The following is a 19,592-nucleotide window of genomic DNA, read 5'->3' on the forward strand; positions in this document are numbered from 1 at the left end:
AGAACTTACGCTTTTGCCGATTTGACTGTCTTCACGTCTGGAAAGACTGAAGCTTGTTACGCTCGATAATCGGTGAGAGAAACACCGTCATGTGACAAGCAGTTAATTCACCCTAAATTACTCGCGTATAATTGACTGTTAACCAGCTAAAAATACCATTTCCGTTAACTTGCTTTTATCGGATCGGATCCCTCTCCAAATTCGCCCTTCAGGAATAAAAGTCTAAAATTTAAACAGATGAGAAACAGGTGGTGTTCTCTATTTAACATGATCAAGTCAGGAAAGTAAGGACTTTCCAGGAAGGAAGTTACCCGGGTATTCCGTTTTTGTTGTAGTATGAATTAGATTTCAGACATAAGATTGAAAACGCCAATGTAGCCTTGTGAAAATTTAGTATCACAAAAAAATTAACAGAAAATATCACCAGAGAATTGGTCTATACATAAGCTGCGGTGTACAACACAATGCTAAAAATATCAGCCAATATATTTCTAAGTAATGCGAACTGGCAAGGAAAAGAGAAAACTCCATCGCACTTGCAGTGAGAGAACTGGCATGGCCATGTAGGGGCATTCAATCTTCTAATCTTTCAAAGTGAAATTCTCTCGGCAAGTGGACCTTGAGTGAACCTGATGTTAGGCGTCCTTATTCTGCTCGTTCACATTTTTTCAAAAATAACAACTGATGGATGACAGGTTTACTGACCTTGGTTACATGATCAGGAATGCGGAAATCCTAAAAAAGCGCTGACGGATCGAGTTATGGCAAAGGTGGCGGAGACGTTCTCTCAATTCGTATGCAAGATCCCTGCCAACGTAGCCTGTGAACAGGCTTCCGATTGTTTTATAGGGGAGGGAGAGAAACAGGCAGGTAGAGATAGCCGAGAGTAGTCTGGAGCCGCAGAGAAAAATTCTCACCCCGCTAGGATCGCTTCGCTCGCCCTATAAGATTTTTTTTCGCGCTCGTCGGAAGCCTGTTCACAGACGGTGCCAACTCTCACAGATTATCCAGGAGCCTCCTGGATACAGACCGAGTCTCCCGGTCTCCCGTACCGGTCACGACTTTTATTTTGGCCAATAATTGTCATTTTCGGGGGAAAATGGCTGGGATATTTGCCGATGCGTTTCTGTGGTTGAATCGGCAGAGTTCTACAGTTAAACGACGTTTTTAGGGTCGAGAAAGTAAAATTGGCGATGTACTTACTTCTATTTACGTGACACGGGATTGGTGAAAAAATTCTCCGTGATGCGTGATTTAGTAGAAAAATTACCGTGATGTGTGATTGGTACCCCTCTCCCCCGCCCTTCCTTTGCCACCCTCATTAATTGGCTAAAGCCGAGCTAACCTCGTGAAGCATGCCTAGACCAACCAAAGGGGTTATATTACGAAGTTCTTTAAGAGACAGGATCCTTCTGAGGGACTGACACACACCGTATATTACAGAAAAACCCGATCCTATCTCATCGCGATTTGGGAAAAATTAAATAAGCACCCCCTCAATGAAGCGTCTCCCTCGAATAAGCACCCTCCGTCTTCTCCTGAATTTGAAACAAGCGCTCCGGACGCTATTTCGAGGATTTACGGTATTCTTTTTTATTTTTTTGTTCACGAGTTTGGATTCGATCAATAACCCCTTAATGCTCCCAACCCATGAGAAACAGAAACATAGACAACAATATATTTGGGGAAAGAGGTTGGGAATGAAGTACTCCAACAGGGCAAGAGAATACTAGTCTAGCTTGGTAAGAGGGGAGGGGTCACAACCCCACTCACCCTCTTTCTCTCTAGGGGTGTAGGTTACGATCCCCTAAGAGAAGTCCTACTCCTCTTGAGGGCTCCAGATCACAATACCCTGTAAGAGGTCCTTACTCCTCTTTAGGGCTGTCGATCACAATACCCTAGAAAAGGTCCTTACTCCTCTCCAGGCCCCGCTTGTTCGAGAGCCGATTAGCGATAACCCGCGATTAAATCGTCCTAATCGTCGGAGTAAATTTATCCTTCGACTAAATTCTGTTCCTCGAAGCTCGAATAGCACTATCCAAGGATTAATCTCCGCTTTCGCTACTTTTCTTAGTTTATGACTTTCCTCTTTTCTAGTCATTCCCTAGCCAAACTTACTTCATTAGCCCATCCGAATAGAGAAAGTGAAGCCTTGGAGCTGAATGGCTCATAGCTGCCGGAGTTTATCCCGGTTTCTGTAGCATGAAGCGTCTAGGAGTATTCGGCTACTCCCCCTGGACGGGATGCCAGTCCATCGGGATGCTAGTCCAATAATTCGCCGGTATCCATTTACACTCCTGGGTGGAGAGATGCACTCTAAGAGTTAAGCGTCTTTCCCAAGAACACAACAAAGTGTCCCCGGCCAGGCCTCGAACCCGGACCGCTCGATCGGGGGACGAGCGCACTAACCATGAGGCCACCGGGCCTCCATCCGAATAGAGGCTATTCTAAATTTCTAAATTACAAAGAAGTAAGGCTGAAAATTAGACCGGTAAGCGTTTTCAAGAGCCTACTGATTTTCCTCCTGATGAATGATTCAGTGAGCTTCGCCAAGCGTTTATCTTGCAAAGATTTTTTATCACAACTCTAATTTTAACTTAAGCATTTTTATTAGTTCTTATAGAAAGCAAATGTAGTTGAGATATAAAAATTGGGGTTTCTTTTTCTTTTTATTCAACAACAAGATTTTGTAGGAGCCGTCATAATTATCCCTTCCCTCCCCTAGTGGTACACCATTTTCTCCCACCACAGACCGGTTTTACCGGCTTAATCCGAATTTAATCGAAGATGAAATCTGTTTTCAGGAACACCATTTTATCCCCCGATTAGTTTTCCCGGAAAAAAGAAATTTACTCGAGGAATAATCACTAACCTCGGATTATTTTAATCGACTTTCGAACAACCGGAGCCGGGCTGCTGGTCACAATATAGACTCATGGTTACCATGACAACCAATTCATTCTGTGAGTCTATGGGGCAAAAAGTGACCTGTATGGCAGCACTTCATCCCAACCCAAAGTTTATTTTTTTATTTCAATTCAAGATTACAGAACATAGAAAAAATTTACCCCTAAGATTTATTTCTGAGTGCAGTTATGAAGTTCTCAAGAAAAAACATAATTGCAAACTGTAACAATTTATTTAAGATCGCAATGTCATTGTGAGATACTAGAGGGGTAGCAATATGTTGAACCGAAGGCCCAACCAAAAATTCATTAACAATTCATTTCAAGAAAATATCAGATAAAACACGAACAGAACCAAAGCTTAACTCCGTACTACAAGTATGTACATAGTCCATCAAAGTAGACAGGGCTACTCTGTTCGTTAAGTGTTTATGATGCAGATACGCTGCAAGTCTGAATAGCGTTGGCTCTGGCTGCTAACTGTAACATCTTATATTCATCATAGATCTCAATATATCTTACATCAATTTGTCTTGTATGTAACATTTTTGTATCCAATACATGTTATATGTAATATCATGTATTAAAAGGTCTAGTCTGGAATACTCAGAGGGTATAGAAAGTTAAGTATATTGTGTGTGTGTACTATAGTGCATGACATGCTAATGACATAGGGAGGGGAGGGTGGGAAAATAATTGTACTGGAACAAAGCAAACTAAAGCAAGCAAGATAATGTTTGCCCGCTAGAGCGAAAGAATGAATAAACACGAGGCTTATGTTCAATGCCCTAGGAGTTGATTGTCAGTGAAATAAAAACCACGCTGATTGGCTCAGCCTGCAGATTGCACTGAACTTTGGCTTGTGAAACCCTACCCTATCTTATTGCATGTCGCGCAATCCACACGTAATTCTCATGGTTGTCCCATTTTAACAAGAATTTATGAAGACATAAATTGGTCTTTTTATTTAAGGACCTAATGGCTTGCGATCAGGCGAACGCCTTATCACAGGTTATGAATCGATTATAAACGACTGGGAAAATTACATCATCGAGAGTGGCTGAGAGCAAGAAAATTTATAGTTAATTTCTAACTTGCACTGCATGGAATGCAGATTATGCTCAGGCGTTCAGTCATACAATAAATAATTATACTCTTGTGATACTGCACTCAACTCGCTCGCCTAGAGGCTCGTTCAATTTTGAGGGAATTCCCGGCTATTTATAACTATATTTACACCACCGACCAAGAGCTTGGTAGAAAAAGGCAATAATCCATGCCTGTTCGAAGGCTAAAATCAGGGCATATTTACAACTGCCTTGCAAACAGACCTCATAAAGCTAGCCGGCGATCACGCAAACAGGCTCTTCACTCCCCCCTACCGTGAAGCCCGAAAAAGGCCTGATTCCCCGAAGAGCCTGCTCGCAGGCTACATATAGCTTGCCTGCGTTAACATCATGTTACTTGGCAACGCCACTGACCACAGAAAAGCAACCAAGGGCTGAACTAGTTTGCGCCTTTTTGTTTCAAATTTGGCCTGCTACCGTTACGTCACAACGTTAATTGTCACCTCTATACAGTAGTGCACAATCGAACTAACATTGATTCCAGCTCTCGCGCAGCATCCTCTCGTCCGATCGCTTGGACAGCCTGGTACAGCTTAAACACAGTAGCGTCCGCTCGCTGGGCCCAGTCCTCTAGCATCACCTGGGTGCTGTGCGTGGGTCGCAATTTAAAATTGGCGACATGAGTGTTGGTATAGCCCAGCTTGCCAGCCAGATGTATCCACGAACCCCTAAATGACGCGGGGTTTAACAAGAAGCCAAGCTTCTCATACAAGTCAGCACTGACGTCCCTCAACATAACCTGATTGTCTAGGAGTGAAAAAACAAAAACAAAAACAAAATACTCCCTGAGAAGATTGCAGAAAAGAAAGTGCGTTAGATTCAACTAAACTCCAGCAATATAGTTATTATGATTTACTGAGCTGAATCATCAGCTGAAGAGTGAGGTCAAGATGACTAGAAAGATATTGGAGTCATTGTTGTTTTTGTTTTGCGTGTAGTCGGGGGCAATATCCAACCAAATTGATTGAACAAGCTTTGTCAATAAAGGATTTATTGTATGGCAGAAATTAAAGTACACTGTTTTCTTGCGGGACACTGCGGGTAATCCCGAGCAGGTAACACGGCTCCGTGCCTAAAATTTATGAAAGTGCCAAAAACAAGAACCTGGAGATGTCATACAGAAATGTAGAGATGTTAAAATAAGGTGTATTAGAATAAAACAAAGAATATATTTAGTGGAATCTTTTCCTTGAAAATTTAATTATTTGTTTAAAACAAACTCCAGCTCTCTTTCCCGCTGTGCGACACGTTACGTGATTAAATTGAGCTTAATCTCTTTCCATTTTCATCAGTCTAAGGCAATACAGGTCGAATTTTCAGAACTTGTCGCTAGCGACTGTGGATCAGCATTACTGAACGTTTCTTTTCCTGTGATTTTTTTTTTAAATTAGAGCATTGTTTTCCTCTGTATAAAAGTACACTAAAACCACTCCATTCGGGGTTTTCCTCTTGAAACTTGCAATTGCCAAAGAAGTTTTCTTCCCAGCGAGACTCTTTTGTGCTTTCAGGCAAAGTGGGAGTTCGAGTTTAATCACGATTGATCAGTAGAGATATAAAAAGGACTTGGATTTTGTTAAAATTTAACGAAAATTAATTTCGTGCCAGAGAACGAGTTTAGCGTGACGGCGTCAACTCAGAATGAATAAAAACTTAGCGGAAATGGCGTGACGCATCACGCATGACAAAGCAATAACATTGTGCCTACGCACGCAGGTCTTGAGATGTTTTGATTTTGAGTTCTTTTGAATAATAACTTTAACATAATGTATAACTCACCACGTGGAGTAATACTTGTTTTTTGACCATCCTGATCCTCATCTCTATTTGCAGGGTGGGCAGTAGGCACTTTGGCGTCTGTCGCGTCTGTCACATCGTCTTGTAGATTGTATTTCCAAAGTGGAAATCTGTTCTTCGGTTTATCGGCAACGACAGGGTCAGTTCCTCTGTGCTGTTTCCGTTTAAACTCCTTCAGTTTCCTCACCAAATCCTCTCGCTTTATCTGTTTAAGTAGATCTTCCAGAAGATTAAAGTTCTTGCTTCCAAGCTCTTTCCTTTGTTCGAGAACCAGAATAAACTCTGTAGCGCTGTCGCCGATGGATTCAAGTTCCCTGGCGGTCAGCAGGTCTCGGCATAAAAACTTCATCGAATGCAAATTTGTGATTGAAAGATCTTCACACAGAGAGAAAACGAATTTTCTGTACTCTGAGATGGACGCACCGCCCATCCTGTCGGCAAATTCACAGCTCAAAATAAGGTTTCGTATTAAAATCTTGCTCGAGCACGTGCGTATTACAAAAGGGGGCTCCCCTTATCCCAAAATGCATTCGGTGAAGTCAACATACGCGACGCGTGAAAAAAAGTGTGCGTGACAACCGAAGGCTGATTTAGCCTGTTCCAGGCTCTCGGTCAGTATGGGGATGGGGGACTGTCGACTGAAAAAGCGGGCGCCCGAATTTTTCAACGAAACTCGTTTGGACAAAACGTCCTTTGTATAAGCCACGTATAAGTTCAAGAATATAGTTTCTACAAACTGTTTTCAGTGGGCCTTTGATGAGCGATGAGAGAGGGAGCCAGGTGATACATGGCCTCCATTTCCCATTTCATTTCATTTCCATTTCCTCCATTTCGTCCCGTTAAGGAAATTTTCACTTAATGTAGGTGACTCAAACTAGAGGTTCCAAGGTAGAAAGTGGCAAGTGCGGTGAAACGAAGCAATGTACCGAAGGAGTCCTGGTACCGAAAAAGCTGTCCAGTGCTTCAAAGTTATTTTGTTCCCAACGTGTTGTATCGAGGGCATATGCATGTAGATATTTATTGATGTCATAAGCTTAGAGATCCTAGACCACACCAGTAAATGAAAAATGAATCTCAAAATTCGCACCCATAGTTCAGGCTCTCGTTCCTCTTCAGCTCACTCCTAAGCAGTTGTGACCACTTGCCAAGTTGTATAAGCACAGGGTTTGGGGGGGAGGTGGTACTTCCCGAAATGTTTGTCTGTGCGGCGCGTGCCTCGTGAAACTCATGCCTTAAAAATTATTCTGTTTCAGACCCCAAATTATCTAAATTATCTATATCAAATTTCGCCGAGACCTCTAAAATCTCTAGAAAATTACGCGGCTAACTATTTGCGTTAACAGCTAGTTTAAGAGTGGCTTCAGACTCCCCGATTTAAAAGGGAGAAAATCGTTTTCATCTAAAACACCCTCCCCGTTCAAAAAAAGAAAAACAAAATGGCAAAATAAAAACGTAGACGCCTGATCGCGCAGGTTTCAGACCAGAGTACAAACCTTACCCTATTTCAGACCACAACGGTCCAAATTAATTTCCTGTTTCACTAAAACGGCTCAACAGCCATACCCTTTTTCGAATACCCTCCCCTTGGTCCTAGGGCTAACAATCGAAATTTCGTGGTATTGCAAATTTCATTCTGCTTTTGTTAGGGTACATGCTGGGTTTAATGAGATTTTGAAGCATGTTTAGTTTACACTTTACTCAGTTGAGTTCACAACGCGCCATGACTCCAGGATTCAGCGGCACAAATTTGCATTTTCGCAACCAAGCTGTGCCTTTATTGACGGTGTTGTCCCTTTGGTCTTAAGCAGTGGACACACATCTTGTTATGTTTTGGCTTTCTTTTGGACTGGATTCAGTCATTTGACCGTGGATCGGAACACCCTGAAGCGCTAAAGAATTTAGAAGTGGACAGTGTTTAAGGCGGGGGTTAACATGAAGGCCATATTTTTGCTGGGTATTATGGTTTGAATGCAAATATCTCGTTCACGTTTCAAGCAGTGAAAAATCTCTCTGCTCATTTCACATAGCTACGTTTTGGGCTGTTTTGTAAATGTTTTGGTGATTTTTAGGTATATCTGAGGATAAATAGTTTTTCTCAAAGGATTAGTAAAATTTATGGAAATAGGAAATTTTGAAGATTTGATGTTGTTCTAAAATTAGAATTTGAAGTTAGAAATTGGTAAACGTACACCAAACAGTTGCCCACCAACCCGGGGTGCCCTTTTAGGGGCAATCAACTGTCTGGTGGTGTTCCAAACCCCTTTTTATCCTTTTAATCCCTGTTTAAACTTCCTAAAATTTCACTTAAATTCATGTGTACCCCCGCCTTAAGACTCCACTAAGTGATGTGCTTTTCAAGATTTTTAATTTATCATGATTGACCCCTACTGATTACCTATATTCTATAGCTATTTAGCCCACCCGTCTGCTGACTGCATGGCTGATTAAGCAGCCTTTATCAACATGTTTGCTGTCAAATAGGTCTAGACGCGTGCGCCATTTGATGCCTGTTATTTGATCTCCCATGCACAGTGACGTTTCGCGTCATTCCAATCTGGCGAGCGTCTCTGCGACGATAACGGACTCTGCGGTTATCAGAATCCATTCCACCCGGTTAATCAAAGAAATAGCAACAGATTGTGCCAGCTTTTGTACTGCAACGTGCGTTACATTGAAGTTGAAAATCATCAACATCTGTATCTTGCTGTACGAGTTTCAGGCCCGGGTTTCAGGATACGTTCGGATAAGGAGTTGTCCACCATCGGTGCTCGCTTGTCTTCAAGGTAAGTTTTATTCTCAATGTAAAATGTTGAAGTATATTATAAGACTACTCACTTGATTTAGCTGGTAAGGCTGAAGCTGGCGTGAAAAAACAAATTGCAGTATCCCACTGCGCAAACAATATTTGCATGCACGTAATCGAGCGACAGACGGACGAAAGACAAACGCTACTTCCACAAATATTAAAGACACTGAAGTGAAAGCTGCGATCGATAAGCACACTTTCGTCTTTATTATCACGCTGTTTTAAGCCTGGTTAATTACATTAAGTGCTGTGAACCATAGCAGCCATTCGCCCTGTGTATAATTGACAGACAGCCGTAAGCATTGAAGAGGTACAGACAGTCGTAAGCGTTGAAGAGTCTTCAATTCAATATTACCATCTTGACCTATCCCTTCTCGAATTCAGCGAAACTGGATCCTTCAGAATCAATCAAAGGTCCCGAAATATTTCTGTTATTGAATGAACAACACAAAACCCCTCAAGGTCCTGGACATTACTGATTACAGTGCCAGAAAAGCAGATGCGAGCGGTAGGGAGTAGAGGAGAGGAACCAGAGGAGCAGACACTGAATGAATTTAGTACCCCCGCTTCCGACAGAAGACATCTATCTTTTCTCCTTCATAATAATGCTATTTCAGACGAAACATACTAGAGCATTTTCAACTGCGATAACCCCTTTGGGGTTATTTGACTGTATCGTTTTTCGTGTCATGGAAAATTAATTACACTAAAAAATGTAAGAGATAGGAGTCTGCTTTCTCTAGTCTACCAAAAAAGGCAACCTCTTTTGAATCTCAGACATATTTCAGTAGAAAACCTGATAAGCGTGACCTGGTGAATTTTTCATGTCGGTCGCGTTTACGATCATTAGGAGTGTTCTTGTGCTGAAGTAACTCTTTTTGACGTGGCCATTAGACTGGTTGAGACGTCCAACATCCTGAAGTGAATACCAAGAATACACGCTAACCATCGTGAGACTATTCGCCCACGCAATACATGTACAGCGTTCATACTTATGAAGCTTACGGATCGTCTGCTCTGTCGTAAATGTGTTTTTCGAGAAGGACAGTTCTGTTCTTTAGGTGCCATAATCTTTTTCTTTCACTTCTTTATGCTTCTTTCACTTCGCTATCTAATTCCTTCCCCCTTGATTTCTTATGTTTTTCTTATAACGACCGGTCTTTTATTTGTTTATTTATCTATGATTATTAATGTTATTTTTTTATTATTTTTGTACAGTTTAGATCGGCAGTGCGTTACGCACAAAGGCTCATATCAGGATCAGGAGCGGCCGTACTTGAGGTACAAAGGCGCATACAAACAGTGCGTGAGTTGCTTTCCATTACTCTCTTGTTATCGGATATTGCCTCGACAGACGAACTTAAATTGCCAAGTTCTTGACAAAATGAGTTCAAAAGACTCGAAAGGTTCTTCAGACCCGTTGTCCACCAAGACGAAAAAGAAGGACAAGACAAAGAAAGGTAAAACACCTCATTCTTTTCCTCTTTGATCCTCCAATAACTTCTTCACTTGCTTCAGTTATACATTTAAACCGAGCTATTTTGAACTCTCAGGGGAAACGAAAAATAACCGTTTGAAATGGAGGGAGTTCGAAAGAGCCGAAAGTGAATGACTGGAGGACAAATCCAGGGGAAATGGTTTTGAGTTAGAAATATCAGGGAATTCGAAATAACCGGGTTTAAATTAGCGGGGTCCAACTGTTTATGCAGAGAGGTAAACGTCGCAGCGATAGATGGTTAGGATGGATTTACTCGGTGAGAAAAATCAATACCAGTCACACAAATACATTCTATCGAAGATGCGGGAAACAAAGAACGACCGGTCATAGATGTAGCGCCATTACTCATAAAATAATCCAAATAACAATATAACGACCTAAAGAGTCAAAAAAAATATTTACGAAACTCAGTGATTAAAGCGAATTTTTCTAAGTTGCCATTTTACTGACCGGAGTAGCTTAAGAGCACGATGCGAGCAGAATTGTAAGTTTAGCTAATGTAAGCATAATGTTATGAACACTAGCTTTATAAAGAGCAGAATTTCGAGACGAGTAGGCATCTACTGGAGGGCGCAGTGGTCGCTAAATTAAATCTTCCGAAAATCCTGCGCAAAGTCGTACAACGCAAGAAAAAGCAATTTATCCTGAACTGAACCTGTAAACAATATATCCCGTGCGGGAGAAAGATCTCGACTTAGTATACTTGTCGAATATTGCGTAACTTCCTATCACAAGTGACGTGACGTCAAAAAAGCCCCTTTTATCAATCAATACAGTGTCACAGGATACTCAAGCATGAATTGTATTTTTAATTAAATTGTCAACATAAATAAATATTCGCTCAACGCAAATAACAGAGATTATCTAATACAATTGAAGGATTGGTTCGCTCATGCTTGGCTTTTTTCCAGTACTGTCGCGTCTGAGCAAGAACTATTCCCAGACAAAGAAGATGTTTCAATGACACTTTTACCAATGTCACTCAACATAAGCAATTTTTCGTATTTTCAAAAAAGAAAAAAAACACACGTTAATAGATCCATTTGCCATGTCGAATTCAGTAAATATGCATAGTATCTTAAGAATCTGTTGCAAACTAATTACAATATGGGACACCAAACTTGACAATTTTTCAAAGAAATGTACGCCAGAGGGTGGCACACATTTCTTTGTACAAATTGGCAAATTTGGGGTCCCATATTGTCATGCATGAGTTTGCTATAGATTCTCATGAAACTTTACATATTTACTAATCTCACACACACACGCTAAAAAAGAGTTGCATTAACGTATCCTTTGTTGCGTTTGTACTTCGTTTAGAGAGCAAAAAAGAGGAGAAAGAGAAAAGCAAGAAGGAGAAGAAAGAGAAAAGCAAAAAAAGGGACTCGAAAGATCTGGACAGCCACGTTGCCAATGATACTAACGTTGCTGAGATTGAAGTAGGTGGTCAGGAAGATTCTGCCTCGCCAAAAACGAAAAAGAAGTTTGGAATTTTTAGAGTCAGTGGAAGAAAATCTAAAAGCGACAAAAGAAGCTCGAAGCACGGCTCCTCTGACAGCTTGAAGAGGCGAAGCGTTGATTCAGCTGATTTTGAGAGCGTTGGAAGCGAAATGTCGCTGGAGGAGTCGACAGGGAGTGCCGAAATGTCAACGACAATTACTGAAGTGTCATCGATAGGTGCTGAAGTATCAAAAACAATAACCGAAGTGCCAACGGCAAGTGCCCAAGAGTTATCGACAAGTGTCGAAGTGGTAGAGGAAGGCAACGAGATAGTTGAACCTCAAAGTAATGGCGAAGTGAGCAACGAAATTGAGGGACAAGAAGCTCTAGTGGAGGAAACGTCTTCAGAAGTAAAGGTTGTCAATGCAGTTCTCCAAGATGTGCCGCAAAATGAAGAAATCGAAAAACCACTAAACCAAGACACGAAATTGGCAACAGATACCTTGAAGGTGGAATCAGTGAGCTCCCAGGACCAAAGTCCTGTATCGTCAGAAGTGGAAACGTTCCATTTCAAACTGCAATCAGCCGTCATTTCCATTAAAGACAATCAGAACGTAGAGGGAAATGCAGAACAAAATAGCAGAACAGACGAAAGCAGGGCAGAAAGTGTACAAATGGTGATTGAAGAAGATACCTCCACTTACCCAAAGAAGAATTTTGCAGTAGCACCAGAAGTCTCTTTGGAAAATATCAAATCAGAACGTGATCGAGAAATCACAAGCTCTGAAGAAAGTCTTGATACCGTGGTTTCCACAGAAGCTCTCAACACTAGGAGTGTGGGTGAAATGAGCGGAGCTGTAGAGATTGGAATGCGCAGCATCATTGGCGTGGAGGAACCAGTCATATCCACATACCAGGAGAGGAAAGGTCCGTTGCACGATGCTGCCCAAGAGTTGCCTCCAATAGACGAAGATGGGATAATTTTAACTTATGAGAACAAGACGCAAAACGAAATCAGTGAGGAACAGCATGTGCAAGAAGAACCTATCGCGCTGTCCTCCAAAGAAAAAAGAGAGGACCTGCTATTGAGCGAGATCACATTGCGAGAAGAAACAGTGACTGAGACAGAACCTCAGCTTTTGATAAAGAATGAGGACAAGATGAAAACAGATGAAGTACATGGAGAAGCACAAGTGGAAGAGCCTTCCGAAGCACAGATGGAAGAACCTTTCGAAGAACAAATGGGAGAGCTGTCTGAAGAGGAGCCACTGATACCCACATACGTTCAGAATAAACGAGACAACACGGAAGACGAAGAAGAGGGACGAGGAGAACAGGGAGAAGTACAGGAAGCTTCAGTGAATGAAGAGGCGATGGTTTTCAGTTATCCCGGCAAGGATGAAGATCAGATACAAAATGAAGGTCAAGATGGCCCTAAAATGGATGAGGAAGAGCCGGTGGTGCTGGAGATTGATGAGAACAAAGAAAATCAAATCCAAGAACAAATACAAGAATTTCTGAAACTGGATGCTAGCATCGACGAAAATTCGGCACAAAAAAGCGAGGCTGTCAAGAAAGATTACGAGGTAGATGGCATCTCTACTCGTGCTACACCAAAAGAAAACGAATTGCCTAAAACCAAAAAAATTATCAACGAACACTCAGAGAAATTCAGGGATGAATCGTCTCCCTTTGACAAGAAGAGCACCTTTAGCACAAGCACTCCAAAGAAGGAACCAGTCGACAGCGAGCAAGGCGCGCGAGACGATGCTGAAAATATAAAGCAAAAGACAACCCCACTTGTCAGTTACAACGTCACACGCTTCAAACAGGAATCAGTGCTGCAGTTTCACTTTAAAGTTCAAATGGTCAACAACATCAAGGATGTAAAGTTATCTACCAAAGTATTGATGGCTCAGTTGGCAGAAATAAACAAAAAGCTTCGCGTGCTGCAGAAGGAACTACTTGCAGTTCAGAAATGTGATGGTGATAAAAACCCAACGAAAAGCACTCAGATGGTGTCAGTTGAGACATGAATTTGGACTAAAATACCCGAACATGTCAGGTACATTTGCCAACACTTATAACGGGGTCTGAACTGTTAATAACTACAAAGTGGAGCAGATATAGTGTTTTGGACACTGCTTCATTAACTAAGAGAGGATTAAGCCTGAGAGAGTTAGTCCCTATAACTATAGTATTTATTTCCAAGTTTTATCCTCTCTCGTGTTACTTTACGATCATTTCCCGTTTTGAAGTTGTAGGAGGGTCGAGAAATAGCCAGTCCTGTAATGTGGACAGCCTAAGCAGCTTTACAAGTATTTTCATCCTCCGTGAGAACATCTATGCAACGTGTTTAGAGAACAGGATACCATACCCAAAAGTAACTTGAGAGAGATTACCTTGATAATAAGGACATTTGGGAGATTAACTCTCTTACCCTTCATCCTCACTTGATAAGACATAATATTTAGTTGTTTTGCTTGGAAAATTTTAAATTTCTCATGAGCAGAGGATGGTCCATTGGCAGGTTTAGTCTCGCGACCTTGCACGTATGAAGAGTTATGCTTAGCCTGCTAATCAGGGGGATTGACCATGTCGAGAGTTCCAGTTGATGTTGGAGTTTGAGTTTGGGTTGTGGTACTAGTTTTACCCTGAATGGGTAGCTTAATTTAAAGGCAACTACCGGTTAACCTACGTAGAATGGTTAGCTTTCATTTTTAGGCGAAAATAACACCAGATATAGATGCTTTTAGTAGTTTTCTTCCAGTGTGCTGTAATTGCAAATGCCGCAATTTGATTGGCTGTGCTGTAATTAGTGTGGTCTGAAAAATGGCGATGTCTTCTCTTTATTCCAAAGTTTCAGAGGAAAATATATTATTAGATAATTCAATTCCCGAAGACTAAAAGAAGGACATTTAAGGACATGCGACTTCAAATTCTCAAAATTCTTGAAAGAATTGATGACATCGCGTACATAGCGAAAAAGTTTCAAATAATGATAATTCAGTCCGGTGAGATTTTGTTAAGCCTTGAAGTGTAATACTCCTTAGTAATGTGGAAATTAATAGAAAATCGTCATAAAATTATTTGAAAAAAATATATTGCTAGAATCCTGCGTAAACAATTAGACTTGCCGTTCTCGATTTCTGTGAGGAGATAGTTGGTCGGCTTTCGGCCTCAATGTAACATCTATTGCTTCACACAAATTTCAAGCTCACAATCTAATTGTTAAATACTACACGAAATATGAGAATTAAGTTTTAAAATTTTGTTGTTATATAGCTACCAAGGCCACGCTATCTAACTCAAGTCCCATCCACACTTGAAAACGGCGTTTTTACTAGCCCTGAAAACGTATCAAATTCCGTCCGCACAAGAAATTTTGATAACGCAACAATCACCGGTCATTTTGGATTCGTGTTTGAGGCAAACTCGGGCAGGGAAATCACCTGATTATCGTGATGTCATCATTTTCGAAAAGATTCGTTTTCAAAATCTTTTCCATGCACACTAAAACGCGAAGCCGGCGTTTTCAAATTCCTCCGGTTTGATGAACGTTTTTCGAAAAGTTCCATTTTCGTACCGGATTATTTTGGACGGTAGGACTAACCGTAGAAATTAAGCGGCGTTTTCAAATTTCTCCGGCGAAGTGTGGAAAGGGCCTGTAGGTAGGTATGCATGAGCAAAGTAACCTACACTTTGCCAGAGAAATATATTGCCATTGGCAATGTTATGAAACAACTGATTCATTTTCTTTGCTGTGTATCATCAAGTTATGATGCAATTAATGTTTTTTTTTATAGGGTAAGGTGAGTTTGGAGAGCACTGAAGAAGCCAGAGTACTCTCTTACCCTTCTTTCCTACACTCCAAATTTTCCGCGTGCGTCAGAACTCGATGATGTACTCTAAAGTATGAATCAATAGACCGTTTTCGATATATTAAACTTCAGCTTGACAGTGAGGCTTGGAGGACACAAACAAAAGAAATTGAATGACTATGTTTATTCATTTCTTTTGTTTGTGTCCTCTAGGCCTCACTACAAAGCTGAATTTTAATATATCGATAGTGATCTATTGTTAATTCCATGTTGGTCTAAAATGCTCGTTTAACCAGGTCGCACTATTCAGGACAAACCGGCTATCTGATCTCGACCAATCTTGTGAAAAAAAAAAACAAAACAAAAACAACAACAACAAAAACAAGACTTGCCGAACTGGTTTCCTGACTTTTCCCGCGGATTTCCCTACTTGTCATGGAATACTGCGCTGTATTCCAGGTGGCTAATTGCCGTATTTTGGCGGGTTCTAATTAATCATAGTGACTTGACAGATAGGTGTATTTCATGCCTAGAGACAGTCCAAAAGTTTGTTTTCCTTCTTTTATTACACAAGAAAAACTAATTGTAACTTAAGACAAGGTTGAACATTTTGCATAGTAAGTTGTTATAGTCACAGTTGTGTGAAAAGTAAGCTGTAGAAATTAGAATACTTGGTTACTAAGGTCAATGGAAGTTTTATGCAAAGTAAATAAAACATTTCCCAAAACAAATACTCGAGGAGATGTCTATGTCAAGAATATAATGGCTTGTGTTTAATTATCTGTGAAGTTGTAAGTTAATATACAAAACGGTTGTGGCAAGGTCTTAAACCATCACGGCGACTTGGCTACTTTAATACATGTTTTAGTGAGTGCAATTTCTATGTTTTTTCTTTGGCAAGTTTTGTACCATCCAATGAATCGACTCAAATCAAGATATTTCTCGTCATAAAAGCGACGTCACTTTGGTACTGATTGAGCAGTCCCTCTTTTGCATTGCAAAGGATCGTCCGTCCGTGGTTTCACCAGGTCGCAGGCTCTAGTCCTTTTTTTACCAATGAACGATGAAATCCGGTTGAATTTGTCAGCTACCACCACGTGTGTCAAATGATGTAAGTGTAACCGTCACACTGTTTTGAGGTCCTGCTAGGCAGACATTCTGATTTGGAGGTCCTCAGATAAAACGTGAGATTCCAAACTAGAATTCCTGCTCGAAGGCTGTAGCCCTCCTTCCTCCAGTACACGGTGAATCTGGTTGACCCTGTCATCTACCATCAAGGTAAAGCACACAGCCAAAACGCTCCCTATTCTTCCCAGTTGTGTAGAAGGACATGAGTGTAATGGTCAAATTAATAGTCGTCGGCCTATACTTGCGAGCAGGCAATCTGGTTTGGAATTTCTGGCATTAAATGAGGAATTCCAAACCAAATCACTTGCTCGCTGGCTTTTGGCTCTTCCACCACCAACGAACGATAAATCAGGTTCAGTCTGAAAGTGGTGAGTTTTAGAGGAGAAAACTGTCAGCGTTTAGGTTCTGCTCTTAAGATGAATTGTATATACAGTCAGTTTAATGTTCAGCACCCTTACAAACATGTTGCTACACTGTCGTTTTGGGGGCAATTACTATCGGGCTTGGTGAATGTCAATCAGATTAGCTAATATTCTTATAGTTTTGATTGGTCATAGTAACAATTCAACCAACACATTCCTTAGATAACCCTCTTTTATATGTAGTACGTCTTTAAATACTACAAATATCAGAGTTCCTGTGCTTTATCTCAAACGTTTTGCACCTCTCGGTGGCGCTCAATATTATGATTTTGCTGTTAACCAACGATCATGACCTCTCTTCATTTCTACTTACCTGATGGCAGATTAGTAGTAAGTACAATGCAAAAACACCCCTTCGTTTTCCCCACAGGTATCTAGGGTGTGTTCACCTCGTTTGTCAAATTACATAAGCGTAAAGCGTACCATAATATCATGTTGATGGGCCTGCTAAGCAGACTCTCTGGCTTGGAGTTTCTCGCATTAAACGTGAAATTCCAAATCAGAATTCCTGCTCGCAGGCTATAGCACTCCATCCTCCAATAAACGGGGAGGCCGGTTGAACTTGTCATCTACCGTCCAAAGTACACAGCAAAGACACTTCTGTTGAGTAACAGAAGTCTAATGGTCACATTGTTGATCGTCCTAGCGACGACCAACAATGTATAATGTAGTAACAGTGTAGACTGTAATGTATTTTCAGTAATGAATTCCTGCGTTATGTATTTTTTCCCCGCATTTACCTTAACATGGTGGTAACCAGCTCGAAAGCCAATGGTTTCTCTTGTTACCAATCACATTTTTTTCTCTTTCCATAGCCACATGCAACGTATATTTCTCTTCTCATATTTACTTTATTATACTGATTTATTGTAAATGAATTCTATAAATAGTGCGCAATAAAAGTTGATTGATTGATTGACTGACTGACCGATTGATTTGTTGATTGGTTGATTAATTAATTGATTGATTTGATTGATTTGATTGATTGACCAGGCAGTCTGGTTTGGAATAAGTTCTCGCATTAAATGTGGAATTTCAAAGCAAGTCATCAGGTCCGCAGGCTTTGGTTCTTCTTTTGTCAAAGAACACTGAATGAAATCCGGTTGAATTTGTCAGCTACCAGCAGTGAAAAGTACGCTGCAAAAACACCCCTTCGTTTATCGGATGTGGTGTCGAGGTCCTGCAAAGCAGACTCTCTTGCGTGGAGTTTCTCGCATGAAACATGAAATTCCAAACTTAACTTTTTTTCTCGCACGGCTATAGATAGATAGATAGATAGATAGATAGACGCCTTTATTTAAAAGTAAAAACATCTAACAGTAAAAACGTCAGGGTGGTCGATTCAGGGAGCTTACAAAGCATCTCTGCTATCAATAGGAGCCCAGAAGCTATTACCTAACATATATTACACAATAACAGGATATATATTTTAAAAAAATGTATAAGAAAGTATATTACAACAATTATGAAAAGCCTATAACTACCATAGTAATATCTTCAAATTTATGTACATTTACAGTATTTTTTTAAAAACCGTACTTCTATGATAATGAAAAGATCTCCTGGCTGTTTCCGTTCTTATTGCAGGTAGATGTAAAAGATTGCTTTGCCGGGTTGAGCGAGTACAAATGTACTTATATTGAAAACAAAATAGCTAATAAAATGTCAAGGACACCACCATCTATGCATTTCCTCACAAGCTTAAGGATATGTTCATCACGCGTGGTCCTAAGACTTCGCCATTTTAAGGTGGCTTAAAACAGTTTCCAGCACTTAGATTTTGATGGGTCGTTATAACCACTCTTTATCACTTGATGCTACAATCATGATATCAAAAAACTACCCGATCATGGGTTAACATATTGTTATCATTTTCGTGACAGAATAGGTTACCATAGCAACAGCATGACCTCCTAAAAGCACCCTTAATTACAGCTTTAGGGGCTTATAATTCAAGAACGGCACGGTCAGTTTTTTTTATATTATCAAAAGCTGGAGTTGTTTCTCAGTAGACCCTAGTTCAACTCCTCGGTCATTCTTGTAAATGTTTAGTTGATATATTTGTTTCTTTCAGTTTAAGTGGCATGCCCGTGAACTAGCTAGGTGTAGCTAAGCGCATTGACCATTATAAACAACATTTGAACATTTGAACATTTTGAACTTTTGATAAGCATTATAAGACGCAACTTTTGGTAAGGTTTAAAAAAATTCTGTACATAGGGTTCAGAACCACCTTAAAGTTTCGAAAATTTAAGGTGGCTTGTCATCTACGGCTTAGTAGAAAGCACACAACAATTACACTTACACACACGAGCTTCGAATGACCTAAGTCTAATGGTCGCATTGATAGTCGACTTGCGAGGCAGACAATCTGGCCTGGAACTTCTCGCATTAAATGTAATATTCCAAACCAAATCACTTGCTCGCAGGCTTTGGTTCTCCTTAAGTCAACGAGCAATGAAATCCGGTTGAATTGTCCGCCCACCGGTGGAACGTACACTGCGAAAAACACTCTCTCGTTTTCCCAGTGTGTTGACCACCTGTGCCAAATAAGGCAAGTGTAACGGTCACAACGTGTTCAGGTGCTGCTAAGCAGACTCTCTGGTTTGGAGGTCTTTGAATGAAACGTGAAATTTCAAACCAGAATTTC

The 19,592-nt window shown here is 40.7% G+C and overlaps 2 protein-coding genes across 3 annotated transcripts; one reads left to right on the forward strand and one right to left on the reverse strand.

Annotated features, from left to right (window-relative positions):
• Nucleotides 1–3,120: 3,120 nt before the first annotated feature.
• On the reverse strand, nt 3,121–6,357 carry LOC110066786 (uncharacterized). Its single transcript, XM_020774035.2, has 2 exons — nt 5,810–6,357; nt 3,121–4,780 (listed from the first exon to the last, which is right to left on the reverse strand). Exons 1-2 carry the CDS (start codon nt 6,255–6,257, stop codon nt 4,479–4,481), a joined length of 750 nt encoding a protein of 249 aa, XP_020629694.2. The 5' UTR covers nt 6,258–6,357; the 3' UTR covers nt 3,121–4,478.
• Nucleotides 6,358–8,353: 1,996 nt separating this feature from the next.
• Nucleotides 8,354–16,123, forward strand: LOC110066784 (uncharacterized). 2 transcript variants are annotated; one of them, XM_020774024.2, is made up of 3 exons: nt 8,354–8,610; nt 9,852–10,093; nt 11,452–16,123. In XM_020774024.2, the coding sequence occupies exons 2-3, from the start codon at nt 10,018–10,020 to the stop codon at nt 13,605–13,607; spliced, it is 2,232 nt and encodes a 743-aa protein (XP_020629683.2). In that variant the 5' UTR covers nt 8,354–8,610; nt 9,852–10,017; the 3' UTR covers nt 13,608–16,123. The 2 variants fall into 2 exon arrangements, with proteins under 2 accessions (XP_020629683.2, XP_089129046.1); XM_089272920.1 differs by lacking the exon at nt 8,354–8,610 and adding an exon at nt 9,426–9,694.
• The last annotated feature ends 3,469 nt before the right edge of the window (nt 16,124–19,592 follow it).

This window comes from Orbicella faveolata, unplaced genomic scaffold (assembly GCF_042242905.1).
Source record: "Orbicella faveolata isolate gen_17 unplaced genomic scaffold, um_ofav_v1 contig_35, whole genome shotgun sequence".
Lineage (NCBI taxonomy): Eukaryota > Metazoa > Cnidaria > Anthozoa > Scleractinia > Merulinidae > Orbicella > Orbicella faveolata.

Coding starts and splice junctions, on each gene's coding strand:
- LOC110066786 (XM_020774035.2), bottom strand. CDS start 6,257: ATGGGCGGTGCGTCCATCTCAGAGTACAGAAAATTCGTTTTCTCTCTG. Junction 4,781..5,809: donor AACAAGTATTACTCCACGTG/GTGAGTTATACA, acceptor TTTCACTCCTAG/ACAATCAGGTTATGTTGAGG.
- LOC110066784 (XM_089272920.1), top strand. CDS start 9,660: ATGTGTTTTTCGAGAAGGACAGTTCTGTTCTTTAG. Junction 9,695..9,851: donor AGGACAGTTCTGTTCTTTAG/GTGCCATAATCT, acceptor ATTTTTGTACAG/TTTAGATCGGCAGTGCGTTA. Junction 10,094..11,451: donor GAAGGACAAGACAAAGAAAG/GTAAAACACCTC, acceptor TACTTCGTTTAG/AGAGCAAAAAAGAGGAGAAA.